The following is a 22,543-nucleotide window of genomic DNA, read 5'->3' as shown; positions in this document are numbered from 1 at the left end:
TCAAAACAGAAAAATAAAAATGGTTTAAAATAACGCGCCTTTTGGAAATTTACTGATATCCCTATGAAAGTATAATCAGTTGCTATATCTCCCGATTTTTGAACTTTAATATATTTGTGAGAAGTAAATATCTACAAACATAATTTATAAACAAAAATTTGAATTTGTAATAATATTTGGTTTTAAAAAACATTGATGTCAGCCATAAATAGTCGGTGTTCAAAAATATCGTTGCATCGATAATGTCATCGATGTTTGTCCACCTCTAACTCCAGTTGAAAACAATATTCTCTTTTTGTGTGCACAACGATAATGAATTAATAGAAGCCGTGGCATAAATAATGTATGGTTATTTGGATCGCTGCCCTGGCATTTATTGTGGACGTTCACAGCTTGATAATGGCAGCTGGAGCATCTGTGGGGTTTGCCCCCGAGGATCACGGGTAAAAATATACCGCATTGTTGATTGTTTTGATTGTGTGTATTTGTTGCTAAACATTGTTTGTTCCTTCCTATTCCGCAGGTGAATGCAAGCTATGCGTGCACACCTTGCCGTGACGAATTGAGCACATACTCGTGGCTATATCTGGGTTTCATGACCATGCTGCCACTGATGATGCACTGTTTTTTCATTGACATGGATGCCAAAGATCGCAAATTCTCCCGCAAACAATTAATCCTCACAGCCAGCGCTTTTGTTGAAGTGGCTCTCGCAGCAATATTGGCAACACTCTTCATGGAACCGATGTGGGAACTACGTTTGTATGCCTGCGAGGTTCGCAAGCTGACTGATTGGTACACTTTATTCTACAATCCCAATCCCAACTATGAAGCCACCTATCATTGCACCCAGGAGGCAGTTTATCCGTTGTAAGTGAAACGTAGCTCTTCTCTACTTAATATTTACTAATTATTTTTTTTTATATTCAGGCAAACAATTGTGTTGGTGTATTACTTTTTGTGTTTGTTAAACATGTTTCTCATTCGACCGCTAATCAGCTCTTTGTTCGATGTGCGCGGCAAGGCGCCGATTTATTCTGCTCTCTATTTTCTGCCGCTACTTACTTTAATACACGGCACCTGCTGCGGCTTAATTTGTAAGACCTTGATGAATCTTTTATCTGTTATCTGTAGTAAATGCATTTGTTTGCAGATTATTCATTTCCATATCTGAGCATTGCCATGTCCATGGTGGCCACAGCAATACATTATGCCATGAAGCTGGATCAAACGCAGAAGGCGCTACTGCTGTCCTCTGTGTGGGAAATGAAGAATGTGGTCATCATTTGTAAGTTGTAAACTAACTATATAGTGTAGTTAGTTGCACTTTGTTAACTGAACCAAGCCAAGTTTAGCTACTGTTAACTATAGCACAAACTAAAACACGTACTTCAACCAGTGCTTCTCAAAGACAGAGATCACTTGCAGCAATTATACATAAAATATTTAATTATTCTAATACTCTTCTCTTTCAGCTGTCCATTGGCTCCTGCTGGCATTCGGCATCGCCTCGTTGAACTATCATTATACGTTGTTGTGTCTGGTGCCGTTCCCTTCGCTGTTCTACATTCTGACTGTGCGCTTCACCGATCCCGGCGAGTTTCGAGAGATTGAATCACGCATTTGATCCGGCACCGGCAATATGCAAATGCAAATCTTTCACGAACGTGGTGCACGACGTTCCACAGTTGTTATCTATGTGTAGTTTTAAGTCGATGTCTTAAATTATTTCGCATACATTTATGTATATATACTTATATATTTCATTTTCGTCTTTTCGTTTTTTTCTTTCTCATTAATTATACACATAATAATATTAAATACAAATCATCAGTTGTTTTCCCCTTTTGCTCTAAATTAGTTGGTTTTTTTTTTTTTTTACACAAAACATATATATATATAGAATGTATATATATTGAATCTTGCACGCCATGCTATAACCAGAACGCTCGTTTCACACTTTAGCAGAATAATGCCTACAACAAACACTTCTTGAAAATGGATATCAACAATATTCTTCCCAAGAAACAAATGAAACCAAAACCAGAGGATAACAAAAATTCAGAGATTTTGTATAAAGATTAAGGTCAAAGTAGTAGAAACATATCATCAATATCCATTCATAGAATACACATTGAATTAATGAGTGTACATGCATGTGTCTGTGTGAGTGTGTGTTGTGTATTTGTATGTGTGTGTTAGGACGAGTTAAGCCTTAAGGCTGTTTTTACTGCGGTTGATTAAATTCAGTTCCATTCCAGATCTAATCCGTTGTGTCGCTGCTATTTGGCGATTTGTTGCGCTCCTCCAGAAATTTCAAGCGTCGTTTGCGCAATTCACTCAACTCCGAGCTATCCTCGGTCTCCACATCTAAACTAGCTGCCTCCGTTGAGGGGAGATCATCCTCCTCGGCGCCCAGATCCTCAATTGTCACTTGCTCCGTCTTGCTATTTGTGGCTGTTACGCTTATTTGTTGTGCTGTCGCCTCCGCAGCTGCCGCTGCTGCTCTCGATGTGCTCGCTGCTGTGTCATAGACGGATGCAGTCGCAGCAGCTGTTGGTTCCACAGTCGGCACATCTGCTGCTGTTGTTGCTGTCGCTGCAGCGGTTCCTGCTGTTGGTAGGGGTATTGTAGGGGGCGGCAAACGTGCCATTAGTCCCTGATACTGTTGCATCAAGATGCTGGCCGAGTCCAGCATTAGCATAGTATTGCGTAGCATCTGTAAATGACATTGATTAGTAATTATAATTTATTAATTTTGGAATATTCTTCACCTTCAGACGCTCCTCAATGTGCTTGCGCTGTGTTCCCTCCATGGCGAGCAACTCGGCATCGCTGAAACGCGTTAGATCCGAAGGCATGGGAGGCGGTGGTCCAATGGGTGGCGTAAAGTAAGCAAATGGTGGCTGCGACATGAAGGGAGGCAGCATAGCGGGTGGCGGATTGGACAAAGCGTTGGGTATGTTATCTAAAAAGGATGGATTGATTAGCAAGAAACAATATGTCGAGAATGTAACACTTACTGGCATTGCCGAAAAGTTCCGCGAAGTTTGGCAGAAAAATGGGATTTCTGCCCGCATTGCCATTTGCTTGTGGCAAACGCGCATCCGTTGCAGCTGCAGCTGCTGCTCCCGGCAATGTATTTGCTGCAACATTGACCGCTGCTGCAACACCAGTTTGAGCTGCTGCTGCAGCTGGGGCAGCTGCAGCATTCGCTGGTTCCTCAGCGGCACGCGGTAAAGCAGGAGCACGCAAAATGTTCAAACGACAAGTGGGACACGTTTGCTGCCGTTGGAACCATGAGCGCAAGCAGGTGGTATGGAAGATATGACCGCAGGGCAGTTTCTTGGAGTGATTAACCATATCCTCGCGACAAATAATGCAAATATTGTCCGATTGACGTAATTCCTCGGGCGTGGCATCCGGATATAACGTGTTCATGTTGCGAATGGCGCGGCGCGACATTATGACATCATTTAGCGCCTTGCGGAAGTTGCGTATGGTGAAGAACATGGGTCGGAACACAAACATGGGCAGCGCATAGATCTTTGCCATGATGATCACAAACAGCAGATACAAGATCACTTTGATGAGACCAATAACCAGTTCGGTGTACAGCAGAAACACAGCCTTATTCTCCCAGGGAGTGTCGGTGCGCATCTCAGCAGCATGCAGAACATATTTGATAGCTGTGCTGGCGATGACAGTCAGCAGAATAGCATACTCGAAGCCAAAGACAAGCTGCACTGTGGGACCACGAACCAAGGTTGAATTGTAGGCATGCATGAGCAACACATAGTCGAGTATGCCTAGCATGGTAAGCAGACTACCGACGCGTATGTGAAATAGCCAACCTAGGACAGGAGAACGCTCCATCTGTAAGAAGAATATCACGTATACAACATGTTGCTTTTACAACTCTTGGGTAAAATGTACTCACAAAGTCGACGCGTTCTTCGGCCAGCCAATGGAATGATTTGAGAAATAGGAGCACAGTAAATAATGCAACAAATCGTGGATTGAAGTCATCGCGAAAAACAGTAAAAGCTAAGCAAGTCTCTGTTAGCGCATACCAAAAACGTTCCAGCAAATGCTCAAACTCCGCAGCTCGTAAAGTGCCTAAGAAAATCTGCATATAAACATGAAAATTTAATATACAATTTTGCAAAATTAAAAAAGTAATATAATAAATATATAGTTTACCTTGCGCAAAAGCTTGCCAAACATAAATACTATCACAAAGAATTGTATATAAATGACCTGCAGAAAGTTCAGACTTTAGAACGTTGTGTATTCTTATTGTTGTTGTTGTGACTTGGAACTCACCGCCATGGATGCATTAGATTTGGTTATATAGACAACGGCCGGGTAGAACTGCTGTTTTTGGTAGTAGGCGTTGCCAATTACGGCGCTCGTCAGCGCCATGCAAACACTTGAAATTAACAGCTGCATATTGTCGCAGTTGGTTGCAAAGCCAGCCAATTGGCTGATCGTCTCCAGAAAGATGTTAATTTTGACTGCTTTGTTGTTTACGGCTAACGTTCAGTATGTGCAATATCTATATATTTTTTATTGCTTATTTTTGGGTATTTTTTTGACGTTAGTTAGTGCTCGGACGACATCGACACAATTAATTTTGACTATCCTCTCTCGGCAAGTAGTTTTTACATATATATTTTCGTTTTTCTTTCTCCTGTTTTCATTGTACACGTACACGACTCGTCACAGTACGTAACGTAATGGCGTTTTGCCATTCGCACGTAAACGCGCTCAATCAGCTGTGCCCAAAAAACAATGTGACCAGTGGAACAGTTGGGCACGGCTCCTTTAATTGACGTTTTAAATAGTTAACAAGTTTCTGAATAATGTTGTACAAGTTATTGAAAATTTGTTGTATTAGTTATCTCGTTTGGTATTCTATCAAGTATGAATTCGCTGGTTAAGATTTCCAATTGGAATATAACTTGGTGGTGGTTTTACTGCATCTGCCTAAAAGTATGTGACGAAAATAATTAAAGTCAAATGTTCTTAATCAACCACACCAATTTTTTAATTGCTAGAATGTTTCTGCATTTTATTTTATTTAAATAAGTCAGGTTTCACATTAATAATGTTTGTACAATCATTATTACTAGATTTCATTTGTTGATATACGTAGCTTGCAAAAATTTTCACCACTGTCGCCTTAAGGTAGGCAATCAACTCTTTTAATTATTCTCGTTATTTTTTAAAATGTATTTTTATTAAGTTGTGTGATTCACATACGTGTATATGTTAAATAAAAAAAATACTACAAAAACCGGTATGCTCTTGACTTTTTAATTAACTTATCATACTTAAACCTACTTAAACACTTAATGATTTAGCCTTTTTTGCGTTTAGAAAACATAATAAAAAGCCCTGAAGCAAATCTCTCACCGAAGGTTTAAATTTGTTTATGAATTAAACGCAATGTAAAATCACACTATAATCGTGCTGCTGTTAAGGCAACCATGCTGAGCACAGCATGTTGTCCGGCATTCGATTAGTGCGATTAGCGATTCACCTGACAGCAAAAGATTTTTGCACTTTTACTTTTGACCAACCGCCTTGAGAATCTTCAACGTAAATACGTAGACTGGGAAGAGTCTCTACAAACCTGCAGTTGTATTACGCAAGTGGAAGTCAAATGCGACAGCAGCTGGCTGACAAAATTTTGCATAAGCCTCTAATCACAAATGTTAGCACCCCAAAAGCAAAGGCTAAAGTTTGTTTTACGCGAAGAACTTGCCTTGCCTACGTATGATTGGCGATCGCATGGCCAGAGTGGCCATGTTTGTATTCAGCAAAAAATGCAGTTGTTGTTTCCCAAAAAAAAATCCAGTCTTCCAGTCCGAGATGGCAAAACGTGTCGCGGCAATTTCCCAAACAATTTCAGCATTTCTATGCACGTTTGCTTTTCACAGCATCTATTTTTTTCTGTGTGTTTTATGTTATCTTTATATTTTTGTTGTATTTTTTTTTTGGTTTTGCCTAGTTTCGCATTGCATATGCAATTTCACTTGCATCGTTGTTTTCTGGTTGCGCTAGCTTCAACTGCGACTGCTGCAACAAACATGGACAACTCATCTGCCTGCATGCCGGTTGCAGTTGCCCATGTTGCTGTTGCTGTTGCTGTGTCAGTCTCCACGCTTGACTTACATAAAGCTAGAGGAGCGCGACTCCAAACGCCGTTGCCGTTGTCTCGTTGTGTCGGACAAACAAAACTTGTTTTGTCTTTTTGAGGAAACGACAGAAGACATCGAGGTTGTTGCTACTGCCATCAGCCTCGAGGGGCTCTTCTGCGTTGGCGCTGGCGCCTTATGTAATGCTGCTGCAGCAATAACTGCCAGCTGAATCTCTGCCTCCTTCTGCCTTCACACCCGCCTTCCACTCCCACTTCCAGCCTAACCTAGCCAGCCAGCCCATCCAGCCTGCCTTCCATGTCTGCTTGCAATTTTAGCGCATTCATCTTCATCAGCGGCTATTATAGCTTGCGATATTCTCGGCGTTTGTCACACAGGTTTTTTACCTTCATCTCGTCATCTATACGCTTGAATAATCAGTATTTTTTCACTCTCCATGTTTAAGGGGCGTTGAACAAATTCGTTTCTCTTTAGCATTAATCATGCTTTTCCACCACAGCTGCACACACACACACATACATACGCATATGTGTTCGCTAACGATTAGCGGCAAACTCAAAAATGCAATTCATGTTTTGCAAAAATAGACATCGTTGCCTTCAAAACTAACAAATAAAAATATTTGAAAAACGTATTTATTTTTATAAAAAAGTTCCCAATTTCGATCTGGCAGCATCAGTTGGATTAATACTAGTTGCAAATTAAGCTAGTTTAGCGGGTACTTATCAATATGCCCGATCTGGCATCATCAATTTGCTGTCAAAAATGCAGTGAGTTGGCTGCTCTTGATTAGTTTGTCAAATTTGAAACGGGAAATTTGTTTCATTTTGAGTGTATTTACTTGAATGCTCCTGATTACATCGACTAATTAAGCTACTTTAACCGCAATTTATAAACATAAACCATGTCACTTAGTCTAGTTACTCCAATTAACTTCACATCTAAGTCAAGCTTTCGGTTTAATATGTACGCCACACTTTAATTGTAATCTTGTTAAATGAAGCCATATTTAACAAAAGGTTAGGAAACGGAACTCGCTTGCCATGACACGATTTATCAAAATGAGCAATAATATACAAATAATTAAAAGGTGATAATGGCAAGCAGACAAAATAAGTAAATTAATTAAGCATGGTCAATTGTGGTGGCTGGAAGGCGAAACTGTTCCCACTTTGTTAAGTGTTCCCTCTTCATTTACTCTAGCGGAAAAACGAGTGATTTGGCTTTAGTGTAAAGTTTTTTGACTAAACTCTTCATGACATAATTGAGCTAAACGAGCACAAATAATTAAAAGCTAATAATAGAAAATAGACAAGTAAATTTATTACTTGACTCAACTTCGTTAACTGTTCCCACCTCGTTAAATTTTCATTCTTCTTATTGCAGTAACTAACTATTTCCAATTGGATTTTTATTTATTATTTATTACGTGTAATAAAATGTGCAAATGTGTTGCAACAATAAAAAGGGGCTTTGTCGATTTATCTAGCCATCAATTGGCAAGCGACGACAGACGTGGATTTGAAAATTTACGCGCGTCGTCTGCCAAACCGTTATTTTTATTGTACCCATACATAGATACTTAGTTGGTTGCTGTTGTTGCCTGCCCCAATTAGAGTGTCATAACAATTACCAACGTACACACATCCAAGTGCGTGCATGTGTGTGTGTGTGTAGATAATGAACATCTACTTAGGCCAACACCAAGCTGAGAAAATAATAACAAAACAGAGGAAAAAAAAGTGGTCAAAACGAAATGTAAGTCATGATGCGGTGGTGGTGGCGACGTCTTTGCTGACCTAGTGGACGTGTTAATGATGGATTTGAGCAGATACTCACACATACATTGCACACACACACACACACCAAGACACTTATGCATGTACATGCAAAGTTTATATTGTGGCGTGCAATAAAGCGTTTCATTAAGTTGCAAAAAAAATTAAAGAAAAACATAAAGCGTTTAAAGACAAAAAACGAACGCACCGAAAGCGGTAACAAAACAAAACGTGCAAAAATCAAAAGCAAAGAGAGCAATGAATCCAATGCCAGACCCCAAGACACAGTCTCCTCCAAAAAGGCCGGTCTCCCAGACTCAGATTCAGTCTCAGATCTCAGATCTCAGACCCGTAATTTAGAATGACACCCCAAGCGAAGAGACATCATAATGAATGGATATTTTTGGGGTCTACTCCAATTATAGCTGAAACTCGAACTTGGCTAAAAGTGCGAGTCCGAAAAAAAACAATTACGAAATGAATTGAGAGAGAGACCTTCACAAAGGCATCTTAAGACAGCGCCACAATAAACCAAATTAAAAGCCAAAGTGACAGTGGCAGACACAGCAGCAACAATAACAAGTACGAAAACGGCAGACGCATTGTTTTCCGACTACAAGATACCCGGTAATTCTAACTGGACAGTAATTAATAAATATTAATAAGTGAAGCTTCCATGACGAGTCAACAAACCGAAATGTTGGCATTGCAAAACTCAAAAGTAACTCTTTGGAACTCTTCTGAGATTATTATTATTATTATTAATAATATATAGTTTACCAAGGTTACCAAAATTTTAAAATATAAATTTTATTTTAAAGTTATTATAGTAAAATAATATTGTCATTTATTAAGTTCCAGAGTTTTAAGAAACAATTTTTTTAAATTAATTTCTTGAAACTTTTCTGAATATATTATTATTTTTTTATAATAAATATGTTAATATGTTAATATAGTAAAAAGTGTTGTCGGCACTGATCTTATTAAGGTTAATCAATTTCGAGAATATAAATTTACTTTTTCTATGCATTATATTTATAAATAGTTGTCTAAGGTTAAGACTCACTCTAAGTTTTTATCGATTTGTGTGCAGAAAATGGAAGCCAGAAACTTTGTAAAATATGCTGTAGTTACATTTATGTTTCTAAAATATTGCCTTCAAATTTGACAGCCATAGTTCTTGAAGTTGCTGCGATATCTTTGATCTAAAGCACAGACAGAGGAAGTAAACAAATCAATTGAGTTGAGTACTAGACGCCTACTTAACGCTCTGCTTACCGGGTACAACAAGCCAAGCTGATAAAAATAATTCAAGACAACAACGAGGGAAGACAAAAAAATGATTTAGCGCGCTGTCATTGAAGTTGAGCTGCGAGTTTGGAGCTTGGAGCTTCGAGCTGTGAGCTGAGCGGAGTTGAGCTGCGGCTGATCGCCGAGTGTTAAGTGTTGACTTTCATCTGCTGCAAACTGTTTGTTGTTTTTGTTGTTGTTGTTATGTTTTTGGAGTTGTTGGAATCGTGCCGTTGTTGTCATTGCTGCCACTGCCACGCAACGACGCACGAAGCACGCAGCCGCAAAAAGTCCTTCACTTTGAAGCGTGAAGGTTTCCAATAAGCCCTTAAAAAAACCAAAAAAAAAAAGAAACATCTGAAACCAATGCACTTTGCGAAAGTCAGCCAAGAAAGAGAGATATATATTGTATATATGTGTGTGTTTGTGCATGGCATAAGTAAATAAACCTCATTTACCACAATTTACTGGCACTTGGCATTTTGATTGGGATTCGGTTTCATTTTCAGCTCGTTTTTCTTTCGCCTTTTGCCTTTTCTTTTTCTTTTTTGTTTCCTTTCTTTCAATTGCTTTGCTTTGCTTTGCGCCCTCAGCGCATTCACATTGTCACTGTCGTTGATGTTGACATAATACCATAATGCATATTTCCAACCAACTCCCTGAGGTGGGAAGCACATTACGTATACGCAGCGTTGTCTGCGGCTGCCTCAACTGATTGCTGCACACTCAGAATATGTATTATTTTTTGTTTGCTTACTTCAAATCCAATGAATGACAATTAAATATGCCAAACTCTTTTTTTTTATTTTTAAATGTGAGTCATTGGCGCTATCTTCGCTTCAGTTTTTGTTGTTATATCATGGCAAAAGTCTGGCGGCGAACGTGAAGTGAAACAAATGTTCGAATTACGTGTAAATATATGTATCATTCATGATTATTACCTGTTTCTGTGCACAACTCTTCGCGAAACTTTTACCACAGGCCTCAACAGCTTCTTCGCTCTTCTTTGTCTGTCTACAATATGTTAATGTTAAAATGCGATTTTAATACTCCGCCAAAATCTCCTTGGGAAATCGGCCAGCGTTAATTACAAGGCCCTACTGCTCCACATGGAAATTAAATGTAGAGTACCTCTTAATTTTCCCACAGCTGCCACAACGAATATTTCACAATCAAGGTGCAAATTGTAATGAGTGTTTTGTTTTTGATTTTATGGCTCATAAAGTTGGGCTCAGCCCTTATGCAAATATTGGACAGAATTTGCCAAAGCAGCAACCGTTGTTTGTTTTTTTGTTCCCAGCGATTAGTTTCCTTTAAAATGATTTCCTGGTCCAAGTCGAAGATGTCGATGTCGATGTCGATGTCGATGTCCAAGCGCAAGAAATGTCGAAAGACGAAAACGTGAAACGTGGAAAGTGCAAAAAAGAAATTTTCGAATGCAGGCAGCGACAAACTCAAATTATTAGCGACATTTGCAGTTTTTCGATTTTTGTTTCTTTTTTATATCGACTGTAAGTTTGTTTTCTACACTTTTATTTTTTAATTTTTGCTTTATGGTGGGAAACGTCGGGAATCGCAATGGAATGGCCGCAGGTCGAACGCCAAAACAAGTCGCAACTGAAGATGAAGGTACGCCACAAAAGCAGCCAAAACAGCAGCAGCAGCAGCAACCACAACAATCACAGCAACAACTACAACTACAACAACAACTCTTGTGATGATGATGATCGTTAGCGTCCAACGACTTTGGAGAAGACGAAGTTGCCGATAATGATGTTGGTCCGACGAAGTCACTGAAACCAAACACCAGCCAAATAAAGGGGCAGACGAGAGGTGAGTGGGGAGAGAGGGGATTACGAGAGCGTGAGCGGTGAGTGAAGACGACGCGCACGTTTGGAGCAAGCAGTATAAAGAGGGCCAGCTTGGCATTTGGGAATGCATTCAGTCGCTGGCTCCCCACTCGAAAGCAACTAAATTTACCTTATCATTTTTTAATTTTACTTCTCTCCCCCACACATTACACCACAATACTCAGTGCTATGAACTCCTTCTCAGTGGTAAGTAGCAGCCACAAACTAAGCCACAAACGGATTACCTCAAACGGATCAAGCTAAATACTGATTACGGATTATCTCTTCTGCTCTGCTCTTCTACAGTTCTTAGTGTTCGCTCTGGCTGCTTTGGCCGCAGCTGAGCCACCATCGGGCTACAATTATCCCCGTGGCGGCGGCGGTGGCGGTGGATTTGGCGGTGGCTTCGGCGGTGGTTTCGGCGGTGGCGGCGGCGGTGGCGGTGGCTTCCAGGCCGTCAGCGGTGGCTTCCAAACCTCCGAGGGCCAGAACGTTGATCCTCAGCTGCTCGAGCAGGTGCGTCAGATTCTCCTCCAAGAGGAGAGCAAACAGGGAGGCGGCGGCGGCGGCGGTGGTGGCGGCGGTGGCTACCCAAGCGCTCCATCCGGCAGCTACGGTCCACCATCGACCAGCTACGGTGCGCCCGGCATTGGAGGCGGCGGCGGTCGTGTCGTTGGCATCGATCTTGAGGGCGTGCGTCAGGCCATCCAGGTGGCTCAGTTCGCTCAGCAGAGCACACAGGCTGGCGGCGGCGGTGGCTATCCATCTGCTCCCTCTGGCAGCTATGGTGCTCCATCGAGGCCCAGCGGCAGCTACGGTGCGCCTTTCTAAGCCCCAATAACAAATGTTGTGCAAGCCAAGAATACCCAAATTTAACAGAAAGTAAATTTTGCTGCCAAAAAAAAAGGACGACAATCTGGAAACAAAAAAAACGGACCTAACGACCTACAACAACAAAGAACAACAACAATACTGAAATCAATATACGGAATTATGGGTACACAATCAACAACAACAACAACAACATCCAGAAGAAGAAGAAGAGCGCGCCACGCCCCCCTCCAAGATATTGACACACAAATTATGCTGAGTGGAAAAGAAAGTTCGTCTTAGAGTTATAGAGGAGGTAAACTAATAGCTGATGATATAGCTGCCTTTTGCCTCTCTCTCTCTTAACTCTATCCTCTCTATCACACCTTTCTCACACTCTCTCCAAGTCTCACTCAACTCAGCGACTGTAATTTTCACCTCCTTCTCTATTTCGAATCCCCGAAAATTTCGGGTTCGAAACTTGTGTTTTTTTTGTAAATAGTTTTCCCAAAAAAAAAACAAAACAAAACTCAAAACTTTTTTGTCTTAGAACAGCAAGAAAACAAAAAAGGCAAAACACACACATAACACACACACAACACTCTTCCCCAAAAAAGAAAAAAACAGTGTTATAACGCATTATTAGCTCGTAAGTGTTTTTATTTTTATGAAACAAACAAAGAAACAACAAAAAAAATATGAAAATAATAAAAAAAATAGTAAATTTTGTCACCGTTAAATATGCTTGAGTGTTTTCTTCTTTACAACTTTTAACCTTTTAATTACTTCACTGACCCAGAACGGTTTTTGACATTTTCCAAAAAAACAGAAAAACAACAATCTCAATTGGTGCATCTCGAAGGTGATCGGTGAGTTCACACAGCTCATCATCAGTATGTATTACGTAATCACACATATTGAGCTTGAAAATCCTTTCACTTTTTATTTTTTTGGTGGCAGACGCAACCAGATTGTTGCAGTAGCCATGACTTGTAGAGCACTCATCAAAAAGTGCTGCGACGCTCATTACGCTGAATGTGATTTCAACAGTTGCAGCTGAGATGGAAGATTGAAGATTGAAGACTGAGGAGAGCGGTCTGGCCATAAACAATTACCAATGGTCAACAACAACAGCAATAACAACAGCAATAAGAAACATCTGTGGGCCACTTAACCAACTTTTCAGCATCATTAACATTTTTTTCAATTGGTTGCAAGCTGTGGCAACATCATCGCATCGTCAATTACGAGTATGTCACAACAACAACGACAACGACGTTGCATGCAAGTTCCCTTTACTTTCGGTTTTAATCACACATCATCTCAATAGACATATGGCATATATACTTGACGATTTTGTTGTGACTTGCAAATGAATGAGTTAGGAAAATGATAACGCAGACAAGTCGAGAAGCTGGCGATTATATCGCATCATGAAATTCTCAAGTTAGTTTTCAGATTATCGGATTAAAAAATCTTTAAAATAGCAATTTAGATAAGAAATTTTATTTTTACTTGTACCGTTTACAATTAAAATGATAACAATTGTTTAAGACAAAGCTTTAATGGGACGGTTTTTCTATATGTCTTTCACATTGTAAATATCGATATGGTTATCTTATTATGTTTATGTTTTATCCCCAACACCAGATGCTGAATTTGCTGCCAAACTCTTATCGCTAATTATAAAGTCATTTATATGAAATGCACGAGCTAAAAGTAGACAACAAATAAACTGAAAAAATTAAGGATTAAGACTAATATAAAGTATCATAACTTATATTTGTTCTATTTGTTTTAAACATTGTAAAACTATAGATCATTTGCCAGCAGCAAAATATAATAAACGAAATGAAGATTGTTAAACTTACATTTAAGTTTCAGCTCATTGTGAAATAAGTAAAGATATAATACTTTCTATTAACATTTCGATAAGGATGCAAATCATCTTTTGTAGCTCATTTTGTAAACTGATTTACTATTGTCTTATCTTGCTAAATCAAATATACTGAAGGCTTGCCAATAACTTTGATTGCAAATAAAGAAGAATGAGTGTAAATCTCATTAGAGTTCACTTTACTTTCAGTTTTAATCACATCTCATCTCAATAAAAAAAAAAACAATATGGAACGAACTTGTTGTGACTTGCAAGTATCGCTGAGAGAAATGAATGAGTTTGGAAATAGATAACGCAGACAGCGCTTATCTCGTGTCATGAAATCCTCGAGCTAGTTTTTCAGATTGTCAGATTTACAAATCTTTTAAAATGACAATTTAGATAAGAACTTTTATGTGTCAATAGATAAAACCCAACGACAAAGACGCCAGATTTTCTATAAAGCCAACTTAACACCAAGAGATGAGCCAATTGTGATTTAACTTCCGCATAGATCAGATTCAAAAATCCGTTCGCAAAATGTCCGCGTTACTTAATGACACCTTGTCACAGGCTCTGGCCGATCAGTTTACGTTTAAAACCACGGATTATATTGTCTTTGCCTTTATGCTTAGCATTTCGGCTGGAATTGGTGTTTACTTTGGATTCTTCAACAAAAGTGCGGATACCACAGATGAATATCTGATGGGTGGCAAACGTATGAAAACTCTACCGATTGCGATATCCTTGGTGGCCAGTCAACTTTCGGCCATCTCGATCATGAGCATTCCTGGAGAGATGTATGCCTATGGCATCAATTGGTTCCTAAATGTGATCATCATGATATTTGTGGTTCCCATCCTTAACTATGTGATAATTCCGGTCTTCTATAACAACAATATTACGAATTGTTACGAGGTCTGCTTACGATTCATCAAAATTGGAATTAATCTAAAGTTCCTACATCATTTCTTGGATTACAGTATCTGGAGTTACGCTTCAACAGCGCTACGAGGAAACTGCAGACTTTCATCTTTATGGCGACCGGATTTTTTATGCTGCCCATTTTCATATTCCTGCCATCGCTAGCATTTGCACAAGGTACTTCGTAGTACTTAAATATTAAACTACATTTAAATTGTTATCATTTCAATTATATTTTTTTACTTAAATTCCTCAAATTATTTATTTTTTATCAAAAATCTTTTATGAGTTATCCTGAAAGTTTCCTTTCACAATAATATGCATTCTGTAATGAATTTAAGTTACAAAATTTTAGATTAATACTATATATTTACAATTTACTTTTACGGATTTTCAACATCTCATTTATTTTACTTAAATATCTTAGAATTCAATTCTATATTAGAATAATAGATAACGAAAGGAACTTGGGAATACTAACTGACATTTTTTAATAGCTTGTTTCCTTTCATTTATTATTTAGTGTTTATATTTCCTTTCAAAATTTTCGTTGTCATTATTTGCGATCATTTTTTTTTTAACTTATCTTTCGTATCTCGTTATAAAGGTTTTGTCAGTTATCTTGACGCTGAATTTTTTATTGAGATGTGTCAATAAAACATTACAGTCTTTACTTATTCTTATATTAATAAGAATATAATTAATATTATATTATATTTAAAGTAAATTTATTTAATTTTTATCCAAAGTTAGCGGCTATAATGTGCATATTATCAATACGATTATCTGCGGCATCTGTATTTTCTACACAATGATTGTAAGTAAATCTTTTAACAATAAATAGAATTTGTAATTAAAAGTATTAATTTATAGGGCGGCATCAAGGCAGTTGTGTGGACAGATGTAGTTCAGGCAGCTGTGATGGTTGTATCCGTAGTCCTGGTGGGCATCTTGGGCACAATAAGCCTGGGCGGTCTTGGACGAGTGTTGGACATTGCTGACAAAGGCGGTCGATTGGAAGTGAAGTGGGTCTCCTTGAAAGAAAGTTCATATAAGTAGAAAGCAACATTATTTTCTTCCAAATTTACAGCTACACCTTTGATCTAACGACGCGTTCGACATTCTGGAATACATTCGGATCGGCACTCGTTACATGGACGGGCTATGTGGGTCTCAATCAGAGCTGTGTGCAGCGCATTGTTTCTCTCCCATCGTTGACGCATGCCAGAAGGTGAGAAATTATCTATCATAGCAAATATGTAATACTAAACCAATAGAAACAGCACACGCACAATATTAGCTGTCACGTTTTAATTGATTTGGTTGATAATCTCGTATAATATACATTTTGGTACATTTTCAATGGAACAGTATATCTATATACTAAAAATACTACATGTAGTTTTTGGTATATTTTTATAATCGAGCTTTAATTGCTTTCGTTGACAATATCGTATATTTAGAATTCTGTGGCATATTTTCAATGTAGTACGTATATCTATATATACTAAATATAGCTCTCGGTATATTTGTATATTTAAGATTTAATTGCTTTGGTTGGAAATCTCTTATATTATTAATTCTTTGGTCTATTTTCAATATATCAGTATATCAATATATTCCATATACTAAATATAGCTTTTGATATATTTTATAATATTGATTAATAAGATTGAAAATGAATATCAGGTATTTCGTAGTCGAACATACTCGACAGTACATTTCTTATTACTCACTTCTTTTCCTACCTTCAAAATTTGCATTCCAGTTTTCCAATCTTTTCTTTATATTTATATATAATATTTCTATAATTTATCCTCTAACAAATTTGATATTATTTCTGCTCAATTTTTTCAGTAACATATCTCATTTTATTTATATATAATACTTCTATATTTTATCCTCTAACAAATTTGATTTAATTTCGGATCAGTTTATTCAGTAACATGACTCATTTTATTCTATATTAGAGCCTTGGCTCTCTTTGGTTTTGGCTTTATGCTGATCATGACCTTCAATTGCTACACGGGCATTGTGATGTACGCTCGTTATCATGACTGCGATCCTCTTACCCTTGGCACAGTCAGCAAACTGGACAAAATGGTTCCCTACTTGGTGCAGGATGTGATGGGACATCTTACTGGAATGCCGGGTGTTTTCATCTCTTGTGTGTTCAGTGCTGCTTTGAGCACACTCTCAGCCACCATCAATTCATTGAGTGGCATTGTTTACTTTGACTATATCAAGCCGCATATTCATCACACCGAGCACAAGGCGAATGTGATTATGAAATTGTTTGTCTTATTTACCGGCATCTATTGCATCTTTGGTGGCATTGTTGTGGAACAATTTAGCTCCATACTGCAGATTGTTTACTCCATTGGCGGCATTAGCTTTGGCTCGGTGACTGGCGTCTTTTTGCTGGGCATGCTCGTGCCTCGAGCACATGGTCGAGTAAGTTAATCTTCTTCTAACACATACTTAATACGATAGTAATTAATGCTCCCTTTACAGGCTGCTCTTTGGGGCATCATTGTGAGCATTGCTGCTATGAGTTATCTTGTGATTGGCAGTTGGGGTCGCAATCATTACGATTTTATGCCCACAACCACGGACAATTGTCCTGCCAAGAATGCCACAGCCACAGCTTCCACATCTGCCTTGTTGATACTTGCAAATGCCACAGTTGCAAGCACGCCAGCAACAGTTCATACTGAGCCGCTATTGGAGCCAGCATGGAATATACTCGACATGTCGTTCACTTGGTATTCAACGATTGGTTTTGTGATTACCTGGGTGACGGGTTTTGCTCTCAGTTATGTTTTATCACCTGCGCCAGATGCCAAATTTGATGCGAAACTCTTATCGCCAATTGTAAGACCATTTGTGGAATATGAGCTCACGTCGTCGGCCGACGAAATGCACGAGCTGAAGGTAGACACCAAACAAGGCGAGAAAATCAAGGCATAAGATTAGCATAAAATCATATTGTAAAATCTAAGCTGTCGTAAACTATATTAGTGCTATGGCAGCATACGTGTTTTAAACATTGTAAAACTAAAGTGTAATAAAATATAAATTGTATGCCCAAAAAAAGATTTTTATCTTTATTCAGGTTAATGGTACTATAATTAAACTTGCACTTCAATCTCGGTTCGTTATGAAATAACTCAAGATAATTGCATAAACATACTTTTTATTAACATTTTTCTCAACTCAAACTGTTTTACTTACCTATACTGTTCTTTCGAGATAAATCACATCTCTTGTTGACTTAGTCAAACATTTCGATTGAAAATAAATTTCAAACATGAAGGAGCTCAGTGCTTATCAAGTCTGTGTATCTGTTGATCTAGATTCATCACAAAGATGATTCGCAGATTTTAATATTTAAAATATAAATTGTATGCACAAAAAAGATTTTTATCTGTATTCAGTTAATGGTACTATAATTAAACTTGCACTTCAATCTCGGTTCATTATGATAATACCATCAACATACTCTATATTAAGTTTTCTCAACTCATTTTGCAAACTTTTGTACTGTTCTATCGAGATAAATAACATCCATTGTAGACTTGGTCAATCACTTTGATTGAAAATAAAGTTTAAAGACGGTGGACCTCAGTACTTATCATGTCTGCTGCTCTAGACTCATCACAAAGATGATTCGCAGATTTTAATATGTACACAAAATATTCTTTATCAGCGTCTTTATCAAACTATTGACACTAAGACCAGATAGATAAAACTTGTTCAAAGCTCACTCTATGAAGATTATTAATCGCAAGATTATTAACTTTATATAGTGAAGGCTCGCTTACAGTGAATGCTAAAAGTATGCTTATACGTTTAATAAATAATTATGAATAATGACTAAAAGTAATTGTCATTTTAAGGATTCTTTTTTTGTACTAACTTATTAAATCTTTCAAGTAAAAACTTTTAAAGGCTCTCACAAAAATGATGATTTGAGTTTAGTTTAGTTGTTCTTTAAAAATTATTTTGAAATCTATTAAATATAAATTAGTTTACATTTAGTTAAGTTTGTTGAAAATATAATTTTAATTTAGAATTTTAAAATTTTTTGATTTGTAAAGTTTGAATAAATGTTTATTTTTAGAATTTGAATTTGTATTTTTATACGTTTTCCTTCAGCACTTTTCATAGACGCACGCATTCATATTTATTTTATTTTATTACTTGCAAAGACTTAAGCACACGTCTATAAAATGTAATACAAAGGTACCGATAAGATACTAAATCCAGTTGCAGATCATTATTTAAAAACAAGACGCCTCAAAAGTGTCAACGAGTGCGTATTAAGCAGCTAAACGGAGCACAACAAACTTGAAGGATATGCAAAGTGGATTGTATGCAAATTAAAACAGGATAATGTCGAGTACAAACGCAACACTGGCCACAACTATGGCAACTCCTTCGGACACATCCGATGAGCTGCGATTTGGCATCACGGATTATGTGGTGTTCACTTTAATGTTGGGCGCCTCGGCGCTCATTGGCATCTATTTTGGATTCTTCTCCAAGGCGAAAAATACCACAGAGGAGTATCTGCGTGGTGGCAAAAAAATGAAAACGTTGCCCATAGCTATTTCACTAGTAGCCAGGTGTGTTAATACAGCGTATACGCAATATCTCTTAATACTAACATATATTACGTATACGTATGTAACTCAGTCAACTGTCGGGAATTGCGATTATGTCTGTGCCTGCGGAGATGTATTCGTTTGGCGTCAACTACTTTTTCATGGTCATCGCAATGGTGGCCGTTGTGCCAATTTTAAATTATATTATTGTGCCGGTGTTCTATGAGAATAATGTATCCAATTGCTATGAGGTAAGTGAGTGGGGCAAAGTCTTTAAAAGTTATCAACTGCAGTTCTTCTTTTAGTACCTCGAAGTGCGTTTTAACAAGTTGACGCGGCGACTAGTGACAGCTACATTTGTGATGAATGCCTGCCTCATGTTGCCCGTGTTTATGTTCATTCCTTCGCTAGCCTTTTCACAAGGTAAATTTACCAAATATATTTCTCTGCTAAGTAGTAATATTCATTCTTATTCACAGTAACTGGCATGAACATCCATTACATCAATGTGATTGTTTCGTCGGTGTGTGTTTTCTACACCATGTTGGGTGGCATCAAGGCTGTTGTTTGGACAGATGTGGTCCAAGGCTGCATCATGCTCATCTCTGTGGTGTTGGTCGGAGTGTTGGGCGTGATACAAACTGGCGGATTGGACGCTGTTATTGAGAATGCCAATCTTGGAGGACGTTTGAATTTGAAGTGAGTTGTCTGAAGAACTAAATTGTTTTGCATTATTATTCCTTTAAATTTCCCTTACAGCTTTAGCCTTGATCCACGTGTACGCATCACAGTTTGGAATGGTTTCTGGGGAGGACTCTTCATGTGGACGGGACACGTTGGTCTTAATCAGAGTTGTGTGCAGCGTATTGTCTCATTGCCTTCTTTAGGGCAGGCCAAGAAGTGAGTGTACTCATCTTTATTGCTTTATTGTACTCTATATATATTTAAATATTTTTATTTATTTTGAAATTAGGTCACTTGTAATTGCTGGCTTTGGATTTGTCATCATCATGGGCATCAACTGCTGCACTGGCATTATAATGTTTGCTCGTTATTATGGCTGCGATCCCATGTTGGCTGGAGTAAGTAAATTTCTAATGAATTTGATTTATACTTACGTATTTTGTATATCGTAGTTTACAAATATTGCAATTATTCTGCTTTACATTTTTATTTTAATTCGAATTATTTCTTTATAATTTACACTGTTTTAGTTTTGAGCATTTACATTTTTTGTCAACTTCATTGCTGTTTTATTTTAAGTTATTTCTACTGCTTTACTTCTCAGTAGTTCAGGATGTTATATTTAATTAAGTTTATATACTACTTATTTATTTAATTATTAATATCTTTTCACTTTATTTATTTAATTATTAATTTATATAAACAATAATAAGTAAGATATACTTTTTGTGCTGTATTTTCTTTGATTTTCTTTTTAATATAGCTTTCTAAGCAATTGAATTTTAGATTGTTTCTTTCAGTACTACATTTTATTTATGTATACACATTACTTGTACAAAATTGTTGATAACTTTTTATAACACGAATTTTTGATATATTTATAACTTTATCTATCACAATTTTTTATTTTCGGTGCTTTACTTCATAATAAGTTATTATATTATATATTGTTTTAATTTTAATTTTACTGAGTTTTCTTCTCTTTACTTTTCTTTGTCAGATGGTCAGCAAACCGGACAAAATGATGCCCTTCTTCATTCAAGACATCATGGGTAACCTGATCGGCATGCCGGGACTGTTCATCTCATGTGTCTTCAGCGCCGCCCTCAGCACTCTCTCCGCCACTCTCAACTCGTTGGCCGGTGTCATCTACTTCGATTACATTCGGCCCTTCATTCGACACACCGAGGCGCGTGCGAATGCAACCATGAAACTTGTGATCATTGCCATGGGCATTTATTGCATTGTGGGCGGCTATGCGGTTCAGAACTTTAGCTCCATTATACAGACTGTGATCACGATCACTGGCATTAATACTGGTGCCGTTGTGGCCGTCTTCTTCCTCGGCATGCTTTATCCACGTGCTAATGGCAAGGTTGCCGTGACCAGCCTCATATTCAGTGTGCTCATCATGTTCTTCCTCGTCGTCAAGGGACAAATGAGCTTCAAGGCGGGTCACATCAAATACGAAGGATTGCCGAACTCCATGGATCTATGTGATGCACCGCAGTTTCATGTGATTGCTAATGCTATGTAAGTTGAGTCGTTTAAATTAGTAATAAATTAATAATATATTTCTTAATTACAGTCGCAACAATCACACGACGCCAATTAAACCTATGCCTGTTCCGGAAATTCCTCCTTTGGTCACTGGCGCCTTTGAAAGCAATCGAGAATTTTCGGTATTTGAAATATCATTCTATTGGTACAAAGTTATTGGTATTCTGGCAACAATTCTCTGGGCTGTTCCCGCAAGCTACATCTTTAAGTCGGATGAAAAGAATGTACAGAATCCCAAACTCTTCTCACCGTTCATACGCAAGTTTTTGACGCCACATCAAGTTACGGAAATTGAGGAACTTCCACTGAATGGAGATCAATTGAAAGAGAAATCTGAGCTGCATATTGATATAAGCAAATTTGAAAAACCAAAATATGACACAGATTGAATTTTCAAATTTGTTCCGCTCCGAAATTTGATTTCTATTACAAACCGTGTATAAAAACAAACTTCAATTAAGAATAAAGAAAATATAGTCAAAGTGCGTCACTTGATAGTAAATTCTTTAGGCTTGTCAACAATTATTTTTGTTCCTTTGCTTAACTTATAAACGTTTGAAGATAATATTTTTATTATGTACGAGCGCCTCTCGAGAAAAATTGTATCTTTTTTTTTGCATAATATGCTCCATTTAATTCGCATCTCCTCAATGAAAAATGACAATGAGAAATTTAATGTTTGTTGTTAGCTTCGAGATAAAAGAAGCTTAACCTTCCATATAAACTTAATGGCTTAATAATAAAGATTATGCCATGATGAAAACAGTGATTCAGCTGTGGAAAACTTTGTGAAATCAAAGCGCCTAAAAATAGACAACACTTGAAGGGTTATTAAACTCTCGATTCAACTGAATTAACTTGATAAATAAGCGTTGCTCTTTTAGTGGGTCAGGTGCATCTTAACATTGACGTGAGAAAGAGGCAGGTTTATTGGCATATGAGAACTACGTAAATAGAGCTACAGATTTATGAGGTGCTATTAAGATTTTACCACAACGTC

At 37.7% G+C, this 22,543-nt stretch overlaps 5 protein-coding genes and 1 long non-coding RNA gene across 6 annotated transcripts; 4 read left to right on the top strand and 2 right to left on the bottom strand.

Annotated features, from left to right (window-relative positions):
- Positions 1 to 258: 258 nt before the first annotated feature.
- On the top strand, positions 259 to 1,877 carry LOC132785282 (JNK1/MAPK8-associated membrane protein). Its single transcript, XM_060791296.1, has 5 exons — positions 259 to 443; positions 524 to 870; positions 931 to 1,097; positions 1,154 to 1,288; positions 1,476 to 1,877. Exons 1-5 carry the CDS (start codon positions 342 to 344, stop codon positions 1,625 to 1,627), a joined length of 903 nt encoding a protein of 300 aa, XP_060647279.1. The 5' UTR covers positions 259 to 341; the 3' UTR covers positions 1,628 to 1,877.
- Positions 1,858 to 4,734, bottom strand: LOC132785281 (E3 ubiquitin-protein ligase HRD1). The gene is made up of 6 exons (XM_060791295.1): positions 4,327 to 4,734; positions 4,204 to 4,260; positions 3,941 to 4,129; positions 3,024 to 3,876; positions 2,775 to 2,968; positions 1,858 to 2,719 (listed from the first exon to the last, which is right to left on the bottom strand). Exons 1-6 carry the CDS (start codon positions 4,450 to 4,452, stop codon positions 2,264 to 2,266), a joined length of 1,875 nt encoding a protein of 624 aa, XP_060647278.1. The 5' UTR covers positions 4,453 to 4,734; the 3' UTR covers positions 1,858 to 2,263.
- A 4,258-nt stretch (positions 4,735 to 8,992) lies between these two features.
- Positions 8,993 to 10,284, bottom strand: LOC132786472 (uncharacterized). The gene is made up of 4 exons (XR_009632446.1): positions 10,174 to 10,284; positions 9,691 to 10,102; positions 9,221 to 9,559; positions 8,993 to 9,147 (listed from the first exon to the last, which is right to left on the bottom strand). It is a non-coding gene; the product is annotated as an uncharacterized LOC132786472 (long non-coding RNA).
- Positions 10,285 to 11,182: 898 nt separating this feature from the next.
- LOC132784921 (ATP-dependent RNA helicase A) lies at positions 11,183 to 12,444 on the top strand. The gene is made up of 2 exons (XM_060790827.1): positions 11,183 to 11,289; positions 11,389 to 12,444. Exons 1-2 carry the CDS (start codon positions 11,272 to 11,274, stop codon positions 11,911 to 11,913), a joined length of 543 nt encoding a protein of 180 aa, XP_060646810.1. The 5' UTR covers positions 11,183 to 11,271; the 3' UTR covers positions 11,914 to 12,444.
- Positions 12,445 to 14,272: 1,828 nt separating this feature from the next.
- Positions 14,273 to 17,805, top strand: LOC132784902 (sodium-coupled monocarboxylate transporter 2). Its single transcript, XM_060790800.1, has 7 exons — positions 14,273 to 14,686; positions 14,752 to 14,869; positions 15,442 to 15,509; positions 15,566 to 15,717; positions 15,783 to 15,923; positions 16,663 to 17,146; positions 17,207 to 17,805. Exons 1-7 carry the CDS (start codon positions 14,309 to 14,311, stop codon positions 17,660 to 17,662), a joined length of 1,797 nt encoding a protein of 598 aa, XP_060646783.1. The 5' UTR covers positions 14,273 to 14,308; the 3' UTR covers positions 17,663 to 17,805.
- A 1,212-nt stretch (positions 17,806 to 19,017) lies between these two features.
- On the top strand, positions 19,018 to 22,038 carry LOC132784368 (sodium-coupled monocarboxylate transporter 1-like). Its single transcript, XM_060789937.1, has 8 exons — positions 19,018 to 19,320; positions 19,391 to 19,550; positions 19,605 to 19,722; positions 19,779 to 19,998; positions 20,059 to 20,199; positions 20,273 to 20,381; positions 20,984 to 21,516; positions 21,572 to 22,038. The coding sequence occupies exons 1-8, from the start codon at positions 19,088 to 19,090 to the stop codon at positions 21,930 to 21,932; spliced, it is 1,875 nt and encodes a 624-aa protein (XP_060645920.1). The 5' UTR covers positions 19,018 to 19,087; the 3' UTR covers positions 21,933 to 22,038.
- Positions 22,039 to 22,543: the final 505 nt, after the last annotated feature.

Source organism: Drosophila nasuta, chromosome 2R, assembly GCF_023558535.2.
Source record: "Drosophila nasuta strain 15112-1781.00 chromosome 2R, ASM2355853v1, whole genome shotgun sequence".
Classification (NCBI taxonomy): domain Eukaryota; kingdom Metazoa; phylum Arthropoda; class Insecta; order Diptera; family Drosophilidae; genus Drosophila; species Drosophila nasuta.
The sequence above is the reverse complement of the archived record's forward strand: the minus strand, read 5'-3'. Positions and strand labels throughout refer to the sequence as shown.

Bases quoted from the DNA above. Each gene is read 5' to 3' on its own strand.
- LOC132785282 (XM_060791296.1), top strand. From the start codon at position 342: ATGTATGGTTATTTGGATCGCTGCCCTGGCATTTATTGTGGACGTTCA. The intron at 871-930 runs GTAAGTGAAACG...TTTTATATTCAG, and splicing joins CAGGAGGCAGTTTATCCGTT to GCAAACAATTGTGTTGGTGT. The intron at 1,098-1,153 runs GTAAGACCTTGA...ATTTGTTTGCAG, and splicing joins CACCTGCTGCGGCTTAATTT to ATTATTCATTTCCATATCTG.
- LOC132785281 (XM_060791295.1), bottom strand. From the start codon at position 4,452: ATGCAGCTGTTAATTTCAAGTGTTTGCATGGCGCTGACGAGCGCCGTA. The intron at 4,261-4,326 runs GTGAGTTCCAAG...AACTTTCTGCAG, and splicing joins AATCTAATGCATCCATGGCG to GTCATTTATATACAATTCTT. The intron at 2,969-3,023 runs GTAAGTGTTACA...CATCCTTTTTAG, and splicing joins GGAACTTTTCGGCAATGCCA to ATAACATACCCAACGCTTTG.
- LOC132784902 (XM_060790800.1), top strand. From the start codon at position 14,309: ATGTCCGCGTTACTTAATGACACCTTGTCACAGGCTCTGGCCGATCAG. The intron at 15,510-15,565 runs GTAAGTAAATCT...ATTAATTTATAG, and splicing joins GTATTTTCTACACAATGATT to GGCGGCATCAAGGCAGTTGT. The intron at 15,718-15,782 runs GTGGGTCTCCTT...CCAAATTTACAG, and splicing joins GGCGGTCGATTGGAAGTGAA to CTACACCTTTGATCTAACGA.
- LOC132784368 (XM_060789937.1), top strand. From the start codon at position 19,088: ATGTCGAGTACAAACGCAACACTGGCCACAACTATGGCAACTCCTTCG. The intron at 19,551-19,604 runs GTAAGTGAGTGG...TTCTTCTTTTAG, and splicing joins ATGTATCCAATTGCTATGAG to TACCTCGAAGTGCGTTTTAA. The intron at 19,723-19,778 runs GTAAATTTACCA...TCTTATTCACAG, and splicing joins TTCGCTAGCCTTTTCACAAG to TAACTGGCATGAACATCCAT.